General features: G+C 38.3%; 1 protein-coding gene across 1 annotated transcript in view; it reads left to right on the top strand.

Annotated features, from left to right (window-relative positions):
- The first annotated feature begins 649 nt into the window (after nucleotides 1–649).
- Nucleotides 650–25572, top strand: part of LOC132121482 (outer dynein arm-docking complex subunit 2-like) — a 61748-nt gene continuing 36825 nt past the window's right edge. Inside the window, exons 1-10 of the mRNA XM_059530915.1 lie at nucleotides 650–778; nucleotides 971–1213; nucleotides 1387–1544; nucleotides 4441–4567; nucleotides 4770–4861; nucleotides 7475–7614; nucleotides 9693–9809; nucleotides 15876–16084; nucleotides 17643–17762; nucleotides 19042–19186. Coding sequence (XP_059386898.1) covers nucleotides 996–1213; nucleotides 1387–1544; nucleotides 4441–4567; nucleotides 4770–4861; nucleotides 7475–7614; nucleotides 9693–9809; nucleotides 15876–16084; nucleotides 17643–17762; nucleotides 19042–19186 — 1326 coding nt within the window. The 5' untranslated portion in view covers nucleotides 650–778; nucleotides 971–995. The remainder of the gene's footprint in view (nucleotides 779–970; nucleotides 1214–1386; nucleotides 1545–4440; nucleotides 4568–4769; nucleotides 4862–7474; nucleotides 7615–9692; nucleotides 9810–15875; nucleotides 16085–17642; nucleotides 17763–19041; nucleotides 19187–25572) is intronic.

The raw sequence follows: 25572 nt of genomic DNA, 5'->3' as shown, positions 1-25572 counted from the left end.
AGTGTGGTTCTGTGGCACACAACCCAAGAGAGAAAACAAACAGCTGACATAATGAAAAAGTCTTCAATTCGGACAGGTCTCGTTTTGGACCTCACGCAAAAACTTCCTAAAGTGAACGACAATGATTCATATAGTAGCCTACTATGGAAGCCAGTTTCCGCACCAGTTGAGAAAAATATGATTCTGATAAGTGATAATAATAAACTCTCTCATAATAATGACTGAACATTTCGAGAAAGTTTTTCATTTTTACGAGATGTTAATTCATTATTATGAGAAAGTTTCTCATTATTACGAGAATCTACAGTAAGTCAATATTACGAGAAATGTTCTCATTATTACTAGAAAGTTTCTCAATATAATGAGATACTAAGTCATTATCACGAGAAGGTTTCTCATTATTATGAGAAACTAGTCAATATTACGAGAAAGTTTCTCAATATAACCACATACTAATTCATTATTGTGAGAAAGTTCCTCATTATTATGACTTACAGAATCATATTTTTTCTCAACTGTGGCGGAAACGGGCTTCCATACAATACAGTGTTTCCTGCAAACACAAAAGAAAAGGAAAAGAGGATCTTATGTAAAGTCAAACGCTTTTCCTACACTACATTTTGAACCCTCTTCGCTCTACGTTGTTTAACCGTTTCCTAGCAACTCTAGTTCGTTTCTGTTTACTTAGTGACTGAAGGGAACGACAACAAAAACAAAACGTATTTGAAGAGAAAAAACTTTTATAAACTTCGTACAGACTTGTTTATTCAGTTTGTTGGTGAGTAATAAACTGCCTTTTAAATCGTCCTTTTTTCTGCGTCTTTAAAGTTCAATAATAATAACCTGTTAGATATGTTTCAAATACCACATATCAGTTCACGCGCTTTAACGCAAGCGTTGATAGTTTTATACTTGCCGTGTTATATAGTGTTAGCTATACTGTTTTAACTCTTGCTTGAATTTTATGAAGGTTATAGACTCATCTGGTGTCCGTCATGGGGGTGACGCTCTCGAGGGCAGTTCAGTGGAGCTCTGGTGGAGTTCAACTAGAGAACAGCCCTCTGAATAATGACATGCTGACTGAAATCCTGCTCTTCACTGAGGACTTCGAAATCAGACACCCAGAGGAGGCCAGGATTCAATTCAGCGAGCCTTTACAATGGAAAACATCTCTAGAGGCAGCTGATTTCACATTAGATATATATGACATCAGGTAATACTAACAACTGGAGATGATGTTATATGTGCATTTTGAGTAAGAATAGCATGACATTTGCTTTAGAGAAAGGAGGAAGATTAACGTTACATCTAGTGTAGATAGCTACTGCAGGTTTTCAGATAACTTATGATTTTTCAGCCCACCCTTTGCTGTTTCTCTTTTTTTAGAGAAGAATCAGCTGTGTCCCTGGAATGTGATGATAAGGGACGTCCTCTTCTTCAGCTGAGTCCACCTGACATCACAGTGCACTCATTTTACCACCTCTCCAACCTTTTGAAACTTAACAAAGATAAAAAGATGAAGGAGGTCAGGGCCTGTTTGGAAGGTGAGCTGCATGCAGCTTTACTTTGAGTACTTTGTCTGAAATGACGTATTCTGTTAATCCTTATTTCTTGTAGCCATTGTCATGTACATAAAAGTACAAATATTGACACTTTTGCAGCCTTCATCATTCCAGGGCCATTATTAATTTATGATGAAATATATGGGATCCCAAAATCTGAGAACACATTGAGAATCTGGAGTTATTTAAACCTGGAACTGAAAACATAAAATCTGTACGATTTAAGATTTTGCACTATTTATAGAACCCCAAACAAATAAAATGTCATCGGTCATGTGTCCTCTGTTAAACAGTCGGTCAGATGTTCTTCCACTGATGATCATTCCTAGATCAGATAGGAAAGGCATGAGCATCAGGACAAACTTGTGTATTTATGTGCCTCTTGAATGCAGCTGTCATTAAAGAAAGAAGACGAATAAGCATACTTAAATCTGAAATGCGTTATTTTTTTTCAATTCAATTTTAATTGATATAACATAATAAAATAAATAACAATTTGAAAAAGAAACATTTTCACTAGTGGTCTTTGGCTCTTAGACTGCAATTTTTAGAGCAAATTTTTCATCTAAAGATTAATTTCAGACATGCTTCCTGCTAGGGCTGGATGATTAATCGAAAAGTAATCAAAACCGAAATTCAGAACCTCTAACCGACTTAATTTTCCCATGTCGGTTATTTCGTTTTTTTTTTATCCTGTCAATACTTCCCCCTTAAAGGGTTAGTTCACCCAGATAGCAAAATTATGTAATTAATAACTTACCCTCATGTTGTTCAAAACCCGTAAGACCTCCGTTTATCTTTGGAACACAGTTTAAGATATTTAAGATTTATTTTGAGAGCTCTCAGTCCCTCCATTGAAACTGTGTGTACGGTATACTGTCCATGTCCAGAAAGGTAAGACAAACATCATCAAAGTAGTCCATGTGACATCAGAGGGTCAGTTAGAATTTTTTGAAGCATCGAAAATACATTTTGGTCCAAAAATAGCAAAAACGACGACTTTATTCAGCATCGTCTTCTCTTCCGTGTCTGTTGTGTGAGAGAGTTCAAAACAAAGCAGTCTGGATTCATTCGCGAACCGGATATCCAGACTGCTTTGTTTTGAACTCTCTCAAGTTATTAATTACATAATTTTGCTATCTGGGTGAACTAACCCTTTAAAAGCATACTAACGCGTGTGTGTACGTGTGTGCCACATGACTCTGCCCCGTCCAGTCGGTGCAAAACACGGAGCTGAACGCCGGTTCAACACATACTGATGGCGCGCGAAGTGTGAGCCTTGAGTCTTCACTAAACTTGGTCAGTTGTATTTGTTTTATGGTTTGGACATTCAAGTGATTAGATGATCGGATGTGTATTATTATTTCGAGCTCCCATGTTCGCGCAGCTGCATTGTGGCACGAACACTCATATAAACAGTAGCTGTGAAGATCACGCGCACAGAGGAACACAGAAACTAGTTGTCAGCGCTGTCCTGTGATTTATCACTAAAGTAGCTTAGAATCTCAAAACTTATTAAAGCATATTTTTCTACTTTTGAATTAAATATGCTATTAACAACCCACAGCTTCACAATAATATAGAGACAGTATGACTAATTCACACACGCAATCACTCATACTGGTACTGTGCTAATTTATCTTTATCTGATCTTAATTTATCTCTTACACCGAGAAATAATCTATAAGAAATGTTATGAACATGGATAAAATAGCTGCTGATAGTGAGCTATGATGTCAGATCGCACTTTCAATAGGAAAAAATATCCCACCTTTACTAGTCGATCTCAACCGTCTGGCTGAGGTCAGTCTAAAAAGACGCTCAGGACAGTTGACAGAACGCTGCTGCGTGTCGTCACGAAAGCGTATCATTTTCACATGTTATTAAGCCTTGCCACTTGCCAATTTAACCATTCAAAAAACTTTAAAGCACTCAAACACAAGACGCAGAACAGCTGAACTGAGCAGCTGGTTACTCGCGCTGTGCTCGGTGCGCACGTGAAGAGAGAGCCGCGTCTCACAGACAGTAACACTGAACCGACCTCTCGTTTGCGGAATTGCTAATGCAACCTTTTCACACCACAGACTGAACACAATTAATCATTGCTTGGTACTTGGCCAACAAAGTATTGACTGAAGTTTTGTTTGATTGTAATCCATTACATATCTTTCTATCAAAGTTATCTGATATTATCAAGATTAATTTGTTCTGACTGTTTAACTCTTGAGTTCTTATCATATTTTATTATCATTTTCTAAACTATAGCAAATAAACCGATAATGTGAGAAATGTTGAAGGTGTCTGAATAAATTTTGGTTTGACTGTATGTTTAATTTTTACAGTGCTATTTTACATTTAATTATTCGGTTTCTTTACCTGGACACTTACAAACTTGAAAAAACTTAAACACTGTGTGAATAGCACAAACAAATAAACAGAACGAACATACTATTTAAACACTTTCAAACAGGGCCCACTGATACAATCTGCACTGGGGCCCCGCAAACCCCAACTATGGCCCTGTTTACAGTACAAACCTTGTCTGTGAACTATGAGGGCAAAAAAACAAAACAGAAACAAAATAATCGTTCATTAATCGTAATCGAGGTAAAATGTTCAATTAATCGAGGTTTTGATTTTAGGCCATAATCGTCCAGCCCTACTTCCTGCAGCTTTTGGCTAACATTTAAATGTGTATGCAGTCTCAGTAGGTTTTTGCTAACACTTAGTGTTTGTGGACTCTATACTGACACCTATCTTCCTGGTTCCAAAAGTCTTAAAATGCAACCTGCAATGGGGCATGATGGAAAAACAAAGATGAGTTGATTAGTTTTTGTATGACAAAAAAGTGTAAATAAAATGCGTTAATGGCCAACAGTTAACAGGGAGCCAATAAAGAAGATATTTGGGCCCATCTCTCCAACAATACACGAAGGCAAGCTATTCAATATCCTACATCAGCTGGACGAGAAGTTGTTAAGCATTGCTGTCAGACCAATCGTGAGGTAAACTCTTTCTGTATGCATATACACTGCCTTCAATCAAACCAGTTACTTCAGATACTTCTTAATCTACAGCACTTGACAAGTAAATGTTTTCACTTTAAAGTTTGTGCATGCATGCATTGCTATATTATATTATAGCAATATACTATACTAGTTAATGAGCTGTATTTTTGTTCTGTGTTGTGTGTTTGTTTTTGCCCAGAGAGGGCAGGCTAAGCCCAGCAGCTGTTAATACAGAGGTAGATCTGTTGAAGAGAGAAAACCGGGTGCTGAAGTCACTGCGCTACACATCAGGTTTGCATTATCCTCACTTTCCCTCCTCTCCATCACTTCTGCTCACTTTATCTCTTTCTGTCACTCACTCACTCACTTCCAGACTTATTTTCACCCTCATTCTGATTAATCTTGTTTCTGTCTTACATATTTCTTTCTCAGTCTCTCTTTTTGATGTGGGGAGTGAGTGATTGTAGTTTTCCAGCACTTGAAAAGTATCTTGACAAGCAAAATTATATAAGATTTTAAGCCTTATTTTCATATATGTATTCAAATAAAGTGTGTTTATGTTCAAAAGGTGAAAAAATATCTGCCAAGGGGGTAATAAAACTAAACTTGTTTTCCTTTTAAATACCAAAAAAAAAAAACATTTTTATTGTTCTAATCATACATAAAATAAATAAAATCTCAGAAAGCAAGACTTTTCTGTTATGTCGTTTTCCTTTCTGACTAGAGAGGAATTGCACCAGTATTTGTAATTTTGTCTGTTTTATTAGTTCAGAATAGATGCATTTTTTTGGTGTGTGTTAATTATGAACACATAAGGCAGACCTTCTATAACAAAAATGAGATGTACGCCACTAATGTGGCTGTTAGTGATGATGTGCAGAGCTGTGACAGGAAGAGTGGTGCTGAGTTAAATGTGGCCACTGAACCATCACAGTTTCTGCAGGCCAACGAGAAATCGAATCAAAAGAGGTTGGTGTCCGATAACTCAAAAGATGGATCTGTAGAGACAGCTGAGGTGACTGCCGGCCCCAGTGAAATGCTTACAGTCCTTCAGAGTTGAACCTCATGCAGGTGCGCAGGGCCAACCTCCATGCTGATCTAAAACAAACAGTCTGGCATAACTTAAATCAAAACCAGCTGATATTACTAAACTCAGATATGAGTTCAGTAAACAGTTTTTCTCAAGGCTTTAGAGGATTCAGAAAATGAATTTTAAGACTTTAAGAGTGTTCTAGGTGAAAATCATGTGAGGTACTCAAACAAGTAGGCAAAGCAGACCTTCAGAAGTGGGACTGAACTATATCAAAGACTATAGAATACCCAAGACATGTCACTTGTATAGTTTTGAATGGGGAAAAATGCAATGCTCAATATGGCCGCTCAATCGCAGGAAGCCCCGCCTCCTGAATGAAAGAGCCAATCACTTATCTGTACAGTCATCGCGTTACTGCAGCGTTAGGAGTCCCGGTTGCTAAAGAAACCGTCAGCATTCTGAAACATGCTCTTAGGACTGAGCGTGTGCACTGGCTGACCTAGCCTGGAAAATAAGCTTTTTATAATGCTATTTGAGCAAAATTAACAACATTTGTGACAGTTGTTATCAGATTTCTTTGGTGATTTTAAATATGAAATATAATTGTAAGCTTTGTGAACAGTTTTGGAGAATTTGATATTTCCTCATTCAAAGAGAAAGGAGTTGCACTTGCATGCCCGAGAGGCATTTCAAAGATGGCCACAGAGTGACATGACTTTTCCTAAAAGGACTTTGATTATATTCAGTTAAATGGATGCATTATGACCTTGACAGTACCAGAAGACTATAAGCCTAAAGCTGGTAAAATTTCTGTAAAAATGTCTACATTCAATATCTGTGAAATTGTGTGGCCAATACATTCAATGTGCGTGGGGAATTTTTTTTCCCAAATTATGCAGATTCCTACACAAATAACTTGATTTCAACCAAACTACTAAATTCAGTAAATGTCACCTCACATTCAGAAATCTCAATAGGAATCGGGTATTTGGGAATTTTGCTTGAGGTATAAAGAATTCCCAAAGCTGAATTTTAACGGACTCACCACGTTGACCAACAGAAAGCTGTTTTGTTTAGCATTGCAACGCTGTTGCCTGCAAATTTTTGCTAGTGTGACCACACCTTTAAGATTGAAACATCTTTCTGTGGAAGTTTTCCTAAAAGAAACTCACAAAATGTAGTAGTGTTCCGATCATTTTAATACTTATTGGGATTTGTCAATAAGTCAAAAACATTTTTCTCTTTGCCTCACTCTCACTCTTCAAGCCTTCACTATTAGTGGCAATTCTTTATATCCTTTAAATATAACATGTCTGTATTCAAGTCTCCACAACATGGAAACCATTACATATGTCAGTTTTCAGTTTACAAAGCGGTTCATCACTTCTTCCTTTCTCCCTGAGGAGAACTGGCTGATTTGCTGTGCCATAACAATCAACTCTTTTTGCAAATTTGGAATGATGGATGTGGCTTCTTTTAAAAAATGTGTCCCCATATGTTGAGTAAAATTTGGAAGCTGCAAATAAAGGGTGGAGGGGGGGATACACCATGAGGATGAGCAGGGCAGTTTGGAGCATGTGGAGTATCAGCAGGGGTGTTTGCTGAGAGTGATTTATCTTAGGGTTAGGTCTGTAGCATCTCAGTCCTGAAGAACAATCAGTCATCTTCACTGGCAGGGCTGCTGGGAGAGAGTCCCCATCTGCCCCTGTGGGAGCCAGCACTGTATGAACCTTCCAAAACTGAAGTTTTATAGCAAATATTTACTGTTGATGGGTGACAACAGTGATTTAATTGAGTTAATTTAACATTTGACACATTATTCATGTAACAAAATATATAAGATCTCTAAAGCATAAATCTTGCCTCCACAGATTACGTGTTCTCCAATGGTTGTCGTTCTCCACCGTGGAGACAGATGGATGGAGAGATCTGCTCCCTAATAATTGAGACCTGTGACACAGAGCCCACCTTGTTCATCACTTGCAACACTAGTGGAGTTTTCCTTAATGAGGTGAGAAAACTGGAAAGATGTCAAAGGAAGTCCACTTCCAGAACAAACTTTTCCTGATTATTTACTCACCCTCATGTCATCCAAGATTTTCATGTCTGTCTGTCTTTGGTCGAAAAGAAATGAAGGTTTTTGAGGAAAACATTCCAGGATGTTTCTCCATATAGTGGACTTCAGTGGCAATCAAGGGGTTGAAGGTCCAAATTGCAGTTTCAGTGCAGCTTCAAAGGGCTCTACACGATCCCAGCCAATGAATAAACCATATCATAAAAAAAAAAGCGAAACATTAGCATATTGCCCACCCACTTGTTGGTCTTTTCACGTTGGTCTGAATGAATGCTTGCTTCGGATGGTTTGTTGCAGTGGTAGAAAACAGCACGCATGTTCTTTTTTGCTTGAATGGTAAAAAAAAAATTAATGGGTAAATTGGCAAGACAAAACACATGCAAACGATAAACTTTGACTCTATAATGGTTAAATTTAATTTAATCCACGAATCGCATGTGTCCCGAACCATGGTGTCTGATCCGTTCGGATCACGGATCATCTACGATCTGTTGCACCCCTACTCATTTTCTCCTCCAACTTCAAAATTGTTCAAAATTGTTGTTTTCCTTTTTTTTTTTGTAAATGGCATTTGACTTTCTTTGCATGTTCGCTTTGTAAACAATGGGTCGGGCTAGTGCAAGACGAGCATATGTGGTTAAAAATTATATACATTTTTATCTATTTATTTTAGAATATGACCTATCGTTTCGTTAGACAAGACCCTTTTTCCTCAGCTGAGATCATGTAGAGCTCTTTGAAGCTGCATAGAAACTGCAAATTTGGACCTTCAACCCATTGGTCACCACTGATGTACACTATATGGAGAAAAATCCTGGAATGTTTTCATCAAAAACCTTTATTTCTTTTTGATTGGAGAAAAAGAAAGACATGAACATCTTGGATGAGTAAACTATCAGGAAAATTTTGTTCTGGAAGTGGAATCCTTTAATAAAAGTAATTTAGTTTGTCAGTTTTAGATTGCTCTTGGAGCCAAGTTCTCTCATATCTCAAAGGAAAACACAGTTATGCTACATTGGTGTCAAAAATGATGGAACTACATTACATAACGTATCATCTGCCTTGAAAAATCAGTTTCAGAAGTATGGACATTCTCAGTGTTGACAGTTAATAAATTATATTTTTATCATGAAACCAGTTAAAGAGGAGGTTGATAATCTAAACAGGGCATATCCCAACAAGCCTGACCTGAGCACCTAGAAGATGGAAATTAATGCATCCCGTCGGAATGCCAAAGGATGCAATATGAGTCTGCTGAATCCGAAATGTGTCAGGCAGTCAAGAGAGCAAATAGTAGACAGTTTGAATGTACACAATGTGCACTTAATGTGTTTGAAAGGTACGGTATACACTACAGACACTTTTCCAAAACATGAGGTAAGTGAAACTGAAGAGTTTAGACATGACAGTCATATGATTCTGTTCCAGATCTGCTTCTGTGTTTTGAGCCGCCCCATAGAACTAAATGTGTGTGCAATTAATCAAAAGCAACATTTCACACACCACAATATTTTTCATTTAGAATGCCACTTAATCAAGCTGATATCTGCCTGTTTTTATCTTTGTATTTCTTTCTTCAGTCTGATTTCTCTCCCTCTCCACCTCTCTCCTTAAATATTGGTTGTTTTTGGAGTCTCTTGTCCTTGTCTGTGTTCTGTTCAATGCTTTCTGACACTCATCTGTTCATTGTGCATTAGAGGTCAGTTTGAATCTACTGCAAATGACAGTAATGCTTATTGTATAGATTAGACATTTAATCAGAACAATTCACCTCTAAACCTCAGAGATTAAGAGTTCAAAATACAGTTATGCCTGTGCATATGTGTAAAGCTGATGGATTTTTTAGGTGTGTGTGTTTACCTTTTCTCTTGCACTTTTACTTGTCTTTTTCAAATATGACTTTATGTTTGAGATATCTATTGTAACCCGGCTTAAATCCCAGCCAAAAATACTGATACACCATTGGGAATGTTTTCTAGCTCTGTTTAAACTTGCATTATGATTTGATTTTTCAGAGAATCAACGGAGAAGGAGGTGAAAACTCCTATATGACAGAAAGTGAAGTCTGCAAAGACATTGTCACACTGCTGAAAAACACGTCTCCCCATTTTGCTGCAGCTGCTGATGAACAGGTATTGCTTAACACCACAAAAATACAACAGTTTGGTCTCTTTGAACATATTAGTCATGCCTTGTGTCCTTATATGTCGATTTAATACCAGCGCTTGGCATTGTTGGGTTTCCATTTCTCTGATCGTTTTAGTTATCCTCTACTCTTCCACTGCATTTGGTCTTAAAATGCTCCAGATGGCAATTTCTAAACACATGACAGTGATTTCATTTTAGTGTCTGCTGCACACCACAGGGCTTTGCATATCCTAACCATGCTCTGGGCAATCCTAACATGTAAATGACATAATTCATAGTTATGCACTAGTCAAACAAAATTTGACAACACAATTGTGACAAACTTGTATAATCCATCTCCTGATGTTAAAAAAAAGACATAAGTGCTCATTAATTGCACATCTCAGATACTAGATGGGTTTCTTCGTCTGCCTCAAAGTATTTGAAGGCTGGTGAATTTTTTGAATTTTGAAAAAGCTTGGAGCTCAATAGCGGTTGTCTGGAGAGCCTGACATTTCAGACATCAGAGACAGATGACATCATCATGCGAACATGCTGTATTCTTGATAGACTTGTGCAGCCTAGTAGAAGTCTGCTGTTAGTGAAATGGAGTTGATGTTATTGATCGTACCTTGGCCCGAGTAGAATATTGTGTTAAACTGTTATGTGCGAATTGGCCATCCTTGATGAGATCATTTTCTTTTTCATGATGTGGATGTGGACTGCAAGTGCCCAAATAGCTTTGTTTTGATATAGTTATTGTCATAAGGTACACTACCTTTCAGAGGTTTGACGTCAGTAACAAACGATTTCAGTTTCAAATAAATGTTAAACTCTCTATTCATCAAAGAATCATTACAGCACATTTCAACAGCACAGCTGTTTTCTACATTGATAATAATAAATGATTTTTGACCTTCAAATCAGCATATTAAAATGATTTTTGGAAGATCATGTGACACCAAAGAGAAGAGTAAGATAGAGCAGGAATAAATCAAAATTTCAAGTCAATTTTATTTGTATAGCGCTTTTCACAATATTACATTACATTAATATCATGATTTTCTGTAAAGATGCTTTGAAACAACAAAGCATCTTTACAGAAAATCATGATATTAATGTTTATAATATCTGAAAATATTTTATGTCTTGATAACATTTAATAGATCAGAGCTGGGCACTAATGTAGTTTACATTTCGCAAAACAATATATACAATCATATTTGCTATATAGTATGTATCGCTTTAGCTAAATAGACTTTATGTATGCAGGTAAAGTTGTATATATTTATTTTCAAGATATTACTGTTTTTACTGTGTTTTTAATCAAATAAATGCAGCCTTGGTGAGCATAAGAGACATCAAAAAATTAGAAAATTTTATCAAGTGTATATGCATCTCTTTAATGTTTTAATATTTATTTTTAATGTCTGAAAAAATTTACCACGGACATGTGAGCAGTGCTGTGATGTGTTGAGAACCTCTCCTCAAGTCTGAGCCTGATCTCGTCTATCCTGTCTTTCCTACATTTGTACTAATTTGTCTAATAAAGGCAAAATGGTAAATAATAATCATTGAAAAAAGGAAAACATATTAAACCCGTAGACTACTGATTCAGTTATTCATTCTGAATTCCAAATATTTGCAAACAGACTCAAGGAAAGAGGCCAAGACTTCAAACATAGACACACAAACAGCAGAGCTGTGCTTCAACTGGCAGCAATGTACTCCTGCTCGCCCCTCAGCCTGTGGTGTGAGGTATGCAGTCGACGATTAATCACAGCTGAGGAGAAGAGTGCAAAGGGAAAGAGGGTACAACCTAATGTCTGCACTTCTCTCTTTACATCTGCTTGTCACAATAACCAGGAGAAAGACTGAGCAAGAGAGAGTGGGAGTTCTCTTCTCTGTCACTTTGCTATTTTCACATCACTACAGTGTGAAAGAATGTGAGAACAGGGCAGTTAGCCAGAGCCTTGTGAATTGAGTAAAAAATAAATTAACAAATTGGGTCTCTGATAATGGCCTCAAGATGTGGTAAAAAGGGTGTTTATTGTTTGAGAAATGAATATCCTGTTTTTCCACAATGATAGAGTGTATTTGTTTGGGGAAAAATGGGTTTTACAGTACCAAATATTTAGTCCTTTCTACACGAGATTTTAAAAACAAAACTTATTTTTATTTCTTTTTAAATATACAACATCTTTAAGAAATTACCATTTTCTTTTCCTTTTATGTGTGTGTGTGTGTGTGTGCGTGCGCATGCATGTGTATTTTCTTTTGACTGACTCAGTGTTGTCCAGATCTGTCTTCAGCTTCATCAGTAGCAGAGCTCAGTAAATGCCTTTTTGTTGATGCAGACAAAAGATTTCCTCTTACTTGTGCATTTCTTTTCTTAAAGCAAAGTCCTTAGATCCACACTAATGTTTTATGCCGACCATTGGCAGTTTTATAACCAACATAATTCTGTCCTTGAGCAATATAAAAGGAAACTCCATCATCGAGACGGATTTCTCTTTATGCTCGTTGTTTAATGATGGTGATGTTATCTCTCGCCAATATAGTTTGCAGATGGAAAGTGAAGGCAGACAGAAAGATTACTGCTGTACCATATAGTAATGGTTATTGTCTAGCACTGCTCTGCTGGTGTAAAAACTTTTGTCTGGTGCTCCCGTCAATTCCCTTGAGGACAAAAAATATCAAATGTTCTTTTCATCTATTAATTCTGCATTCAGAGCCAGTTTTCAGACACAAACTAAGCCTGCTGCAGAATTTTACCTTTACTCTCAGCAGAGATGTCCAAGTTAAACTCTGTCAGGTCCAGGGCAGGCTTCATCTTCCTCAGTTGAGGAACAGTTCCCATGAGTCTGTGCTCAGTAGCTCTGCTCACCTTCCATAACTCTTGCCTCTGATGAATGTTCGGTCTAAGAGTTCTATCATTCTAAAAATCTGTGAGAAAAATACTGGAGAAGCTGAAGCAGAGCAATATGCCTTAGGTGTTTATTTGATATAATGTCATTTGCACATGGCTCTGGATCGACATACTTTATAGGTCCTAGAACAACATCCTCAGCAACCAATCAAGGCCCTAAACACTCTAAAATCATAAGGCAATGATTGAATAATCGGAATGTTGTTTCAGGAGCAGCAAAGGATGTTGATACAGGAACATTTCCTACTTGTGTAAATCACATCAGGCTGTTTATTTGGTACATAACAGTCACAACCATACTTGCAATTGCTGAAAGGTGTCTGAATATTGTTGCCAACATTCTTTTTGATATTAGACAGGAAATGCCACTTCAAATTTAAGACCTGATTCAAAGTGCCCACGGTTAACCTACTGAACATATATTGCACTACTGGTGTGATTTTTTTGGACTCATTTTTTCCTTGCCATGTTACCTTTGGCTTGCTCACTGTGGTATTAAGACACAATTTTCTGCAAAGCTGCTTTGAAACAATATGTATTGCGAGGGGAATAAAGTCTGATTATTGGTGGCGGTGAGGAGAAAGACTTTATTATTCTTTGAAACAATGATGCCAGCCAGGCGGTTCAGCGTGTGAGCATTAGTGTATGTAAAAATGCCCACCAGACTTTCATGTTTTATTATGCCAGCGGGCGGGAGCTCAGCCATGACGGGTGATGGACAAGAGGCTGTAAAGAGAGAGCCATAAAAGTAGTCTGCTTAGACACAAATCAAACCCCTCTTTGTTCTCCATATTTTGCATTGGTTCCTTGTTTTCTAAATTTCATGAGTTTGCTTTTCTATGTCTTTCTTTACATGCCTTTATAAGGTCTTCCAAACATATTTCTGCATAGTTCTCCTTTTTGCTCAAGGCTTTCATCGCCTTCTACAAATATAGGTTTATCCACCTGAAATGAACCCGTTACGTTAGGGTGTATGTTGATGAGACTGCAGATAATGCTTTTAGGTGCACTGTGGGACTCAGAGAATAGGCTCTGGATTGCAGCCTGAGTTTGTTGTAATAAGTCTCAGACATGCTCTGGTCCTTCAGCCATCAGTCAAGCACCGGACCGTGATTACTGAGCCCAGACACGCTCAGAGCCGACCATCTCTCAGCCAAAGACAACAGGCTATATCTTCTGAAATATCAGCTGTGTGAGGAACCGATGCGTTTTTGAACTTTTATCAGATCAGACACTTTTAATCTAACATGCACAGCCAGGACTGAGCAGAAGGTGACGTTCATCAGGGAAAAAATATCATACTCTAATGCTTTGTCAGACTGGGACAGGAAGACTGTCGCTCTGTTTCAAAACCCTGTAAGCTTCCTCCGAAGAAGGCAGCTTTTCAATGCATCATAGATCCACTCAGAACGTGAAAGCTGATTCAAAAGGTGACTTATGAATGCTGCCTAAAGAAACCTAGTTTTTGCTCATTTTCGTGCAGAATTCTTTGTATCATTTGAAAAGCAATAACAGAATGCACTGCAATGAGAAACATCCGATATAACAAATTCAGTGAGAAAAATATCTAGGAATACCTTTAAATCATTAGATAGTGAAGAACGTTGATATGATAAACTTTCGTTCAAAAGTTTGGGCTTTTTTACATTGATGAAGTGACAGTAAAGACATTTATAACGTCAAATAAATCAAATAATCAAATAAACTTTTTTTCATCAAAGAGTCCTGGAAAGATGCGTCAGTGTCAACTGTTTTCAACATTCATCATAAGAAATGTTTCGTGAGCACCAAATCAGCATGTTAGATAGATTTCTGAAGAAGCATGTGACAATGCTGACTGGAGTAAGGGCTGCTAAAAAATAAATAAACTTTACATCACAGGAATAAATTACATTTTAAACATTTTACATTTGTATTAAATAAGATAATATGTTCAAAAACATTTAATTTCTTACAGACCCCTTACGTTTTATAATCTTTCATTACACCTTACATTTTAGACACACACACATATAGAAAGAGAGTATAATCGAATCATTTTAAAAATAAAAGTTCACTAGGTTTTGGAACATTCTTTTGTCTTCTTTCTTCATAGTTGGCTGTTGCAGTAGTTGGAGGTTTACTATACTGAGTACTGTACTAAGTACTGAGTACCTTTTGAGGTTTTCTTTTTCTTTATATTCAGGCTTCTGTTTGGGATGCTGTACTGGAGAGTTCATTCTCCCTAATTGTTCTTGGACAGGGTTTTTGCAGGTTTATTACTTCAATTATAATATTGAAGGTGGGTGGAGTGGAAATGGATATAACTTTGGCGGTTCTTAACTTTAGCCTTCTTTAGGCCAGAAATGCTCAATGAAGGCACTATGTTTGCTTAGCTCAGCTGGATCCACACCATGGTTCCTTGTGCCATATTAAAAGCTTTTTCCCTTTTCTGAACTCGTCCTCTCTCGTACTATTCTCTTTTTTTCTTGCACTTTCTTTTACACACACTCTCTCTCTAAAAAGATGGAACCAATGAAGAACTGATGTCAGGGCATAGCAGGTGCCTGTGACTAAAATCTTTCCTGCCTCTTAACCATTCATATGTCTACTGTTGAGCTTCTCACAGAATGAATTATTTTAAATCATTGTTGCATTACTTTGCCACAAAAACTCCACTGACTGTGTGCCAAACTGCCAGCTTGCAGTTCAAGAATGCACAGAAACATTAAACCTCTCATACTGTATAGGCAATTAACAGAAGAAATTTTGGAAATGTGTTTTTTTTTTCTAATTTATTCTAATAGCTCAAAGACAGGCTTGTTTTTCTGGCAGTGGACTGTGGAGAAAGGCTGTATTATATAAATGTTCAGGGATACAAATTCATAAGTGGGACTTCATTTTTATACGTCTCTTTCTTAGAATGAAAAGTCTGAGCTTGCTCGAATATGAGTGTGTGATTTCCCTCCCCAGTAAAGAGACAATATGTCAGATGCAAAATGAAAAATATGTTGCTATGAGTGCATTCGTGTAAAACTTTGTTAAATGAAAAATGCTTTAAAGGAAGAACTCTTAACTACCCAAGTCTTTGTTTTTGGTACAAATTTAGACACGTCCTTTTCCTGACTATCTTGTTTCTTTTTTATTCACTTTCATTCGACAGGACTTTGCCATTCAAGATGTGCCATCGGCTAAAAAGATCTTACATGTGGAAACGGTTGATGTGGAGGAAACAGGCCGAACCCTGAAGTCTTACGACCATGAGGATAAGAATGTGCCTGAAAAGCTTGCGCGGAACAAGCCGGGCAGTAGGGATAAGAAATTAGAACCATCTTTGAAATGGAAGAAACTTGGCCTCACATCGTCTTATGAGTGAGTGATAATTCCAAATCCCAGTGGACTCTCAAAAAAGCATCACAGCATGAACATCAGAGGCCACTGACACTGATGTTTACACTCTACATACTGTTTGTCTACATACTGTATAGATACACAGTTCAATAGACAGCCACACTTGGTTATATGGCTTATATAGCAGTGGCTGTTCTCTAGTGAGTGTCAGTTGCTAAAGTCAAGGCATAGCTATCCATAGAAATGGTCAGCTGATAAAGGCAGAGTTGAACACTCAGACATGTGTTCTCCTCATTGGATTGATCTAGCAGACAAATCACCCCTTTGGCCATTTCAACACTTGTTACTGGTAAACCTTCTCTGACCAGTCATCTAGGATTTCCAAAACAAGAATCCTTTGTTTTGGAGAAATAAGAATTTACCAGATGTGAAAACTTACACTGTTGTGCCAAAAACAAACTTGCATTCAAATGATGTAAGGGTTTTCTGTAAGGTGTCACAGAACTAGACACACTCTAGAGAGCTACAGAAGGCTGAAACTAACATATAACCTGATGGGAGGGAGAAAAAAACAACAATTGAACAAAAAATTGAAGGGAAATTCAGGGAAATTCAACAAAGGCACCAGTTAAACTGAAAATTGAAGTGGCTTTTTAAAACATTGTATATAGAACATCCACAAATAGAAGTCATAGGTGATCCTTAGGTGGTACAAATAAAATATCAGACTAGACACACAAAGCATACAAGACATTATGTAATATCATAACTGGTGAATTTAAAATTGGAAAAAATTACCGGTCCTTTTTTGTACCCCAAAAACAATTTCAAACAACAAAAAGTCATTAAGGGGGAAAAAAGAAGATTTGAAACTAAAGTCGACTTGAAATTGAGATTTGTCTTTTTTTCGTATACAAGTGAAATAACTTCTCGAACAAGAAAAAACAAGTAGGCTGTATTGTTTTGTAATTGATTGGTTTGTTTTTATTTGCTAATTGCTGCAATCATTTTATGTAAATGACAGGTTCAACAATTATGACTGTTTTTTTTTTTGTTGTTTTGTAAAAAAAAATTAAAGATGTGCACTGATAAATCAGTAATAATACATGAGGTGACCATACGTGCTATTTTTCCTGGGCACTTATTGGCCAGAATTTCTGTATTGCCTAAAATATCCAGGTTTTGGCTTTTTGATACTTGCTGAATGTAGTGATCAAAAATTTGTTTGACGAATAACATGCAGGCATTGTACAGAATCAGCCAGTCGTGGTATGTGAGAAGGTGGGATCTATAGAGAATAAAGCGATACAAATACGGGTACATAATAGGTGTGTTTGACTTGAAGCGGCGCTGCACAGACTGATCATTATATGACATCAAAGTACTGTGAGAGTGATGCGAAAGTGTACACTGATCATTCTGTGCAGCGCAAACAAAGCCAAAACTCTTTCAGAAAAAGGACATATATGGTCACCCTAATTAACAACAAGCAGTATTTCATTAAAATAAGTTAATTGTTGATTTTGATTTCATGGTGACTTTTTAAAAATGTGTAAATGTGTTAAATATTTTTTTCCAGTGAGGTAGAGGAGAAGACCAGAAGGAGCAGAGAAAGTAAGAAGTCACCCAAAGCCGAGAACCAAAAAAAAGCTACTTTTTCTGAATCGTCTCTACCAGGCTGCCAGTCCTCTGAAAAAACGTATGCCACCATAATCTTAATCCACAGAAATGGCTTTTTCAATGTGCATATGGTATTTTCTCTGAGGTAAAAACCTAACAATTGAAACAGGATCTGAAAAACCCTCTCCCAGGATCACGCATAATTGAATAACCCTTTATTCTCCCGGCCAAACATAAAAAAACAATCACTGAATTGGAAATAATGATTCACTTTCAGGGCAAATTATTTCAGCTGTGGATAAGTATTCATTTTATAGCCTTTAATAAGACACGTATGACTCAGCCGTTCAGGTTGGTCTGCTCATGGAACAGTCCTCTGGTGCTGCTAGGAGTAGCGGTCTGTAATAACTGGCCTATGCCTTCGCTGCTGATAACTCTGTGCCATCTCCTGACTCCTCTCTGTCTGTTTGGTGAGGAAAACCCCTGCTGTCCCCATAAAATTGACTGGCAGGGTACACAGTCCTGCCTGTAAGGAGCTCCGGGTGTAGCCCAAGTCTTACTGCTAAGCATTTTAAATCAGTGATGCACACGAAAGCCAATGTAGTTTATACACAACAACATCAGTAATGTAATGGATAATTCATTAAGCCAGCACACTTACAGTCATTCGCATTGCAGCAGTAAGTGACTAGCACTGATTTTGCTGTTTATCATTGTGTGAATTTTCCCCTGGAAAAAATATCTGAGTCCCTCTGGCCTCTTCTCCGTGTGTACCGGGTTTCATGACTCGTTTGATGATACATTCATTTTAGTAGCCTGATCTGCTTTAACAGCCATCTGCATTTGTGCGTGCGTGTTTAAGCTTGCGATGAAAGAGTTCAGAAGCCCACTGATGACCACTCCAGCCTTCCTCTCTCTCTCTCTGTTGCTCTTTCTCTGTTCTCTCCATCCCCTGCAGTTTAATTCGATGCCATGGTTTAAGATGACGCTTCAAATACACCCCTGAGTTTGATGGCCGTTGTGTCCAAGGGTTTGAGCATGAAGGCCTTTCAGAGAGCAATAATTCATTCCACATTGGTTTCAGAGAGATTTTACCAGAGCTTTTAGAGAATGTGCCGTGTGGTTTAACTTGCACCTGCTCCAAATCTCCTCTAATTTGATGTATTAAGCTCTATTTATTGTAGAAAGGTCTTTTTCTATAATGTCCTGTTATGTATGGATAGTTCTCATTTCTACCCTGAGAAAATTCTGTGGGAGAGTACTTCTCCCAGTGTGTGTCTGAGAGACCTAAAATTGTGGGCCAGCTTGAATATTAATATGTCTAATAGGTGCATATATATGTGTGTGTGTATGCGCAGTAAAAGCCCAGGAGGAGCTGACGACTTCAGTGAGAGTTCATCAGAGGATGATGAAGATGAGGAACAGCCTGAAAGACGTGCCGAGATCCCCACCGACCTGCCCTCTGAATACTGGCAGATCCAAAAACTAGTCAAATACTTAAAGGTAAAAAACACATTGGCTTTTATATGCACACACCAACATGCGCCAATTCTAGGGCTGTCATAATACCAGGTTTTCAGTACACAATTATTGTGGCCAAAATAATTTACTAGAATGATATTATTACAATATATATAAAAATATATAGTCAATTTCCTCAACATCCATAAACAAAATGATGCTGTCAGTTAAAATTAATAGCAACTGAAATAGCAACTGAAGAAAATATTTTGGAAATCCAACATATTTTGAATGTTTGGAAATCCTGCACCTGTCAACTGTGATTGGATGGTGGGGAAATTAGGTAGACTTTTGGCTGAAAAATTTTCTGGGACATGCCCAGACTGGGGTGTCTAATAATCCAGTCTTTTTCCCAAAACACGTCCACTCTGGCAAGCTAACTTTTTTCTTTTGTTGAGTGCAGGCACAGTGTCTCACTTTCATCCTTTATCTTCTCTTACATGATTTTGTGCAGAAGTACTAGCTACACAGCTTACTCAGTCATGGTTATCATCAATACTGGTATTTTGCAACTATCCCTAGTCAACAGATTAAAAAGGTGTTTACAAAGAACTAAATTTGCAAAACCGGTCCCTCGCATTATCATGTGAGAATAAAATAAGGTGAATGAAAGGCATATCACCTCCTTATAATATAGTAAATAGTATCATAGAAGGCATAGGCCTTACTCTAGATAAAAAGGGTACTGATATTAAACACAGCGCGTACACATTTTTTAAAAGCATCTTCTTTAGTTTAGTGAGCAATAAATCATGTAAAGAAAAACATCCAAGCAAAGTTCAGCCACGGGTAGATATTTTTAGCCTATTAAAACACAAGATAACGAATGTGATTTTCCCAAAGGGAGGTGATCATTCTCTACCAAACGCCAGAGAAAAAAAAAAATCCTGTTTGATTCTCACCAACTGATCATTTGGTGAGCGGATTTGAAAGTTTGTATTTTTTTGTGATTTGTGTGAGGTGTTTGGGGATGCGTTTGTTACAGTGCTGTGTTCAACTCTAGACAGGATGTGTTTGTAACGTGCCCTTCCCAGCATTCTATCTGTCTGGAAACCACAGTTTTTATTTATGAGGGTTTGTTCAGTAGCGCTCTTATAATGTCATTACCATCAGAAGCTGAACCACAGTCTGTGCCAAACTAAATATCTGTTTTATTTTTGGAGTGAAGGTTCAGTTTTTCTCCTCCCCTCTGTCTTTTCTTCTGCTCTTTTCCAGGGTATAGACATGCGTTTGTATTTCTGGGAGATTACGTTTCTATAAGGTGATGCATGAATGATCGGACTTGTGCTTTAAAGACTGTTTATCTAGGGATATTTTTGCAGTGTACATTACCTGAACTTTACATTTACATGTCTTAATGTTTGCTTTTCTGTACATATGTGCGGATTGCAGTTTGTGCTAGTGACTATATCCTTTCATGATGTTCACGGCAGTATTAGTGTTATATTAAGAAATCGGGCATGTCTTCAGACCGCAAAACATATTACACACACCAAATCCATTCAGTCGTTGCCTGGATGTGTCAAAGAACAAGCTTTGAGTATAATTGCACGTTCACACATTCACAGACGCACTTTGTAACTGCGTCCGTGTGTAGAGGAGGTGGCTCAACAGATTCAGCACAACTGCCTCATTAGCTTGAATTAGAGAAACATGGCAGCCAAATAAAGTTACATAGAAACATTTTCTCATACACTCCCAATTACCCCGTTTTGCTTCTCGTTAATCGCTTTTACAGGTATGTATGTGAATTGCTAGTGCCGTAATGCTCTTATATGCTGAAAAAGTGTTTGCAATTTTCGCAAATGTGATTAGCTACATTTTTTATTACTGACTCAATTTGACTGAAAGGTTGCAGAGTGTCTCTGTCTGCTCAGGAAATGTCTAAATCTGGATCTCTCTCACTGCAGTAGCTCATGCCTCACTTACTCCTCTGCCACTATGCGGATGGAAAAGTGTAGCAGTTTTAAACCATCTAAAGTTTTTTATTTGTGCACAATTTTTTTTGTTTTGTAGTCTGCGAGAAACAGTGAACACTATTTCTCGCAGACTACAAAACAAAAAAAATTGTGCACAAATAAAAAACTTTAGATGGTTTAAAACTGCTACACTTTTCCATCCGCGTAGTGGCAGAGGTTGAAATTCTTGTCAGAACAGAAAGTTGTTATTTGTAACCAGAGTAATGTCCACATCTTATCTCACATGGCCGTTATGATGTCTTGCTCCCTCTAATGGACAAAGTGAGTAATAGAATAAACTTGTCAGACCAAGCTGCTGGTGCATCACAACTCAGTCCTGTGTGATGCTGTGGAGTCAAACATATTGCTATTCTTCATTTTAAAAGGCTTTACCTCTATATAAATGAATATTGTTTTATTTTTGTATGTTTTTTTGAAGATTTAAAAAGTTGCAATCTTACAGTATTATCTACAGAAGTACACCCATTCCATCCTTTTTCACACAAATGGTTTGAGTGTGTGTGTGTACACGTGCAAGTGAAGGTGCTCGTAAATGCACTGTGGATGTGCTGTTTTGCATCATGTTAATACTGTCCATTAAATCTGATACCTCTCTGCTTTAAATCTAGAGGAGACGGCTCTGCTCTGTGGCTCTATTTCTCCTTTATGTGTAAATCATTTATACAGCTGTCTTTATCTTGCTCTAGAGAGCTTGCTGCTTAATTGAGGATAAATGATAATGACCAGACCTCAGTCAGCTTCTCTATAAATTAACTCTAATGTGTGTATCAAGCACAACACTCGTGCCAGAATGAACATTCACATTTTCTTTTCCTAATACCTCCTTGTTCTCCTGATCACTCTGCCATTTTTTTTTCTTTCGGTCATCTAAGTTTTCTCCAGAGCATCAGCATCAGCCTTTTCTTCTTCTTAAGTTGTATTTATATATCCATTCTTTCTGTTTGTCTTTTCCTACTTTCCTTTTTGCCCCCCCCCCCCCTTTTTTAAATTCAATTTAATTTTTTTGCTCTTCAGGAGAATTTGTTCATTTTGTGAGCTCTGCCTGCAATGGACAGGTTTTATGAATGCTAAGATATTTCTATAAAATAAATTGCTAAATATTTCAAGTATTCTTTCCTCATGATAGATTTTTTTATGGTGACACAGCTTGTGCTGTCACTGGGACCTGCTTCTCTGCTCTCAAACAGAACGCCTCTACACTGCTGCCAACAGGAACAGTATCTGAAGCACGTGTGAAACAACTCCAATCCTATTGGCCTAATAAGACCTATAAGAGGGCGTCTGCCCAACACAATCACCAACTTGGGGGTGAAGACTCAAGAAGTGTTAGAATCAGACCGTGGTTTAGAACTGGAACACTTCTCATCCAACACCTTCCTGAGATCTGCTCTCTTCCTCTCAGCGCTCACATCTGCACCCAATTCCTAGAGGGAGGAGGGGCACGATTGCACATTAGTCTTCTGATCCTGCCAATCTATGATCCAAATATTGAGACGGACCAGCATCCTCAGAACTTTTAGAGGAAGACTTGGGATGGCAGGGGAATGAGCTTCCTGAAAGCAGTGGTCTGCACCTTCGTCGCCCTGAACTTCTCGACCATCACCTTAGAGGAGGTGCCGAAAAGCCCAGGCAGCGACAGTGGAGCATCAAGAAGAAAGGCAGATATTTGTGATATTTAACCACAAATGCCTCTCTGTAGTCACCGTTGCTGCCATCACACACCCAATGGCAGCAGCAGTCTGCTTAGAGGTGTAAAGAGCCAAGTCTGTGATGCGGTGCAGTAACACAGCCATTGTGTGCAAGGCTCCGCCAGCTTGGCCTGCTGCCTCACAAGGTGGTCTGGATGGCAGCGAAGGGGTCCTTAAAGAAGATGACTCACCCTGGGAGAGAAAGCTTGTGAGAGTCTACTCTACAGGGGGCATCTTTGCATATCCATTATTAGCCACACCCTCAACATTAGTGTAATCTGTATGCTGAAAAAGCAGTCGAGCCGAATATGGACTGTCCCATGATCTCACTTACTCCATTTGGAGATCGGGGAGAAAGTGGAGACTCCTGGGGGAGAGGAGGACACATAATGCGTAGACCGAGCGTGTCCTCAGGTGACAGAAACCTAGGGCATGGAGGCACACACTTTCTAAAACACTCACTTGCCATGGTTTCTTCATAACACGTTTACATACACTGTCAAGCAAACAGCTACAGAAGACTACAAAAGTTTGTGACGTGTTTACCAGGTGCCCATTTATACTTCTGGGACATCAAGGACTATGTGTGTCAATTGGATTGGGATTGTTTCACACATGCTTCACTGCTGGCATCAGTTCACATAGTGTCCACTAGAAACACAGAAACAATCTATCACAGCATGCGAGTACTGCAATGAGATCCCTTTCGTGCCGTCTTGTGCTCGAATGGCTTAAAATCACTTTAATGTTTGATCTGATAAGACTTAAAATGTGGAAAAATAATGAACTATCTTAGGGAAGCGGCACTTGCACGATCATTCAGCTACATTTGGAGGGCTGAAACGACCGGTAGGGGGGCTAAAGCCCATCTAAAAAGCCCACCCCTGGTATAGCGTGCATAATTATACTGAAACATAAATATATAACCAGCTTTCCTGATTCAGTGTGATGGCTGACCCTTTTTCTGAGAGCACAACATGCCAGTCCAGTGATTGGATTACCGACACATCTAACTGTAAACACACCTGTCAACCTTCCTGTTTTTCCTGGGATTCTTTCATGTTTTGCCATTTTATCCCGATATCATCCTCATTTAAATATTTTCCCATATTTCTCCAGCATTTTTAAACTTTCTATATAAAAAAATCCAACTGGGCGTATTTTATATGTTTGCTACATTAGTTTTCGGTAAAACTCCTGTAATTTGAATGGGCCAAACTTCATTACATGAATAATCAATACAACAAATTCCGAGGTTGAACAGTTGCCAGATCTTGTATGAAATGCATCTTTCTCACACGAACGACCCATACAAATTTCAACCCATTTGTCCCCACAACTTGGCAACCTACAGCCCAGTGATGCTGGTATCTGTGCAGCGAAAACCGTGGGAAGGAAACAAGGATCGCTGGTAGAAATGGGAGGAACATACTCAGGTGGTGCTCCAGTGAAAAAACCGGCCACTTTATTAGGTACACCTGTTCAATTTCTTGGTAGCACAAATTGCTAATCAGCCAATCACATGGCAGCAACTCAATGCATTTAGGCATCTAGATGTGGTGAAGTTCAAACCGAGAATGGGGAAGAAAAGGGATTTAAGAGATTTTGAACGTGGAATGGTTGTTGGTGCCAGATGGGCTGGTCTGAGTATTTCAAAAACTGCTGATCTTCATGAACAATCATCTCTAGGGTTTACGGAGAATGGTCCGAAAAAGAGAAAATATCCAGTGAGTGGAAGTTGTGTGGAAAAAATGCCTTGATGTCAGAGGAGAATGGGCAGACTGGTTAGAGATGATAGAAAGACAACAGTAACTCAAATAACCACTCGTTACAACCAAGGTATGGAACACATCAAACCCTGAAGATGGGCTACAGCAGCAGAAGACCACAACGGGTGCTGCTCCTGTCACCTAAGAACAGGATACGTAGGCTACAATTCGCACAAGCTCACCAAAATTGGACAATAAAAGATTGGAAAAACGTTGCCTGGTCTGATGAGTCTCGATTTCTGCTGCAACATTTAGATGGTAGTGTCAGAATTTGGCGTAAGGAACATGAAAGCATGGATCCATCCTGCCTTGTCTCAATGGTTCAGGCTGGGGGTGGTGATGTAATGGTGTGGGCATATTTTCTTGGCACACTTTGGGCCCCTTAGTACCAGTTGAGCATTGTTAAATGTCACAGCCTACCTAAATATTGTTGTTGACGTTGTCCATCCTTTTATGACTACAGTGTACCCATCTCCTGATAGCTACTTCCAGCAGGATAAAGCAACATGTCACAAAGCTCAAATCATCTCAGACTGGTTTCTTTAACATGTCAACGAGTTCATTTGGCCTCCACACTCAAATGGCCTCCACAGTCACCAGTAGGGCTGGGCGATATATCTAACAATATGATCATGCACTTGTAGTCAGTAAATCTGGTTCCGTGATTACCGCTAAATCGCCATCACCTGCTTTTAAATGGAGCAGCATTTAATAGACAGAGCCGTAGATCGCTGACAAGCTACGCAATATCGCATTCATTATCGAAGGCGATTCATCTGGGATAATGAATGCGATATTGCGTAGCTTGTCAGCGATCTACGGGTCTGGCTATTAAATGCAACTCCATTTATAAGCAGGTGATGGTGATTTAGCGATAATCATGGAAGCAGCTTTACTGATTAGATGCGCATGATCATATCGTTAGATATATC

The sequence above is a fragment of the Carassius carassius genome, chromosome 39 (genome assembly GCF_963082965.1).
Source record: "Carassius carassius chromosome 39, fCarCar2.1, whole genome shotgun sequence".
Taxonomy (NCBI): domain Eukaryota; kingdom Metazoa; phylum Chordata; class Actinopteri; order Cypriniformes; family Cyprinidae; genus Carassius; species Carassius carassius.
Note: the sequence above shows the minus strand (reverse complement) of the source record. Positions and strands in the feature narration are given on the sequence as shown.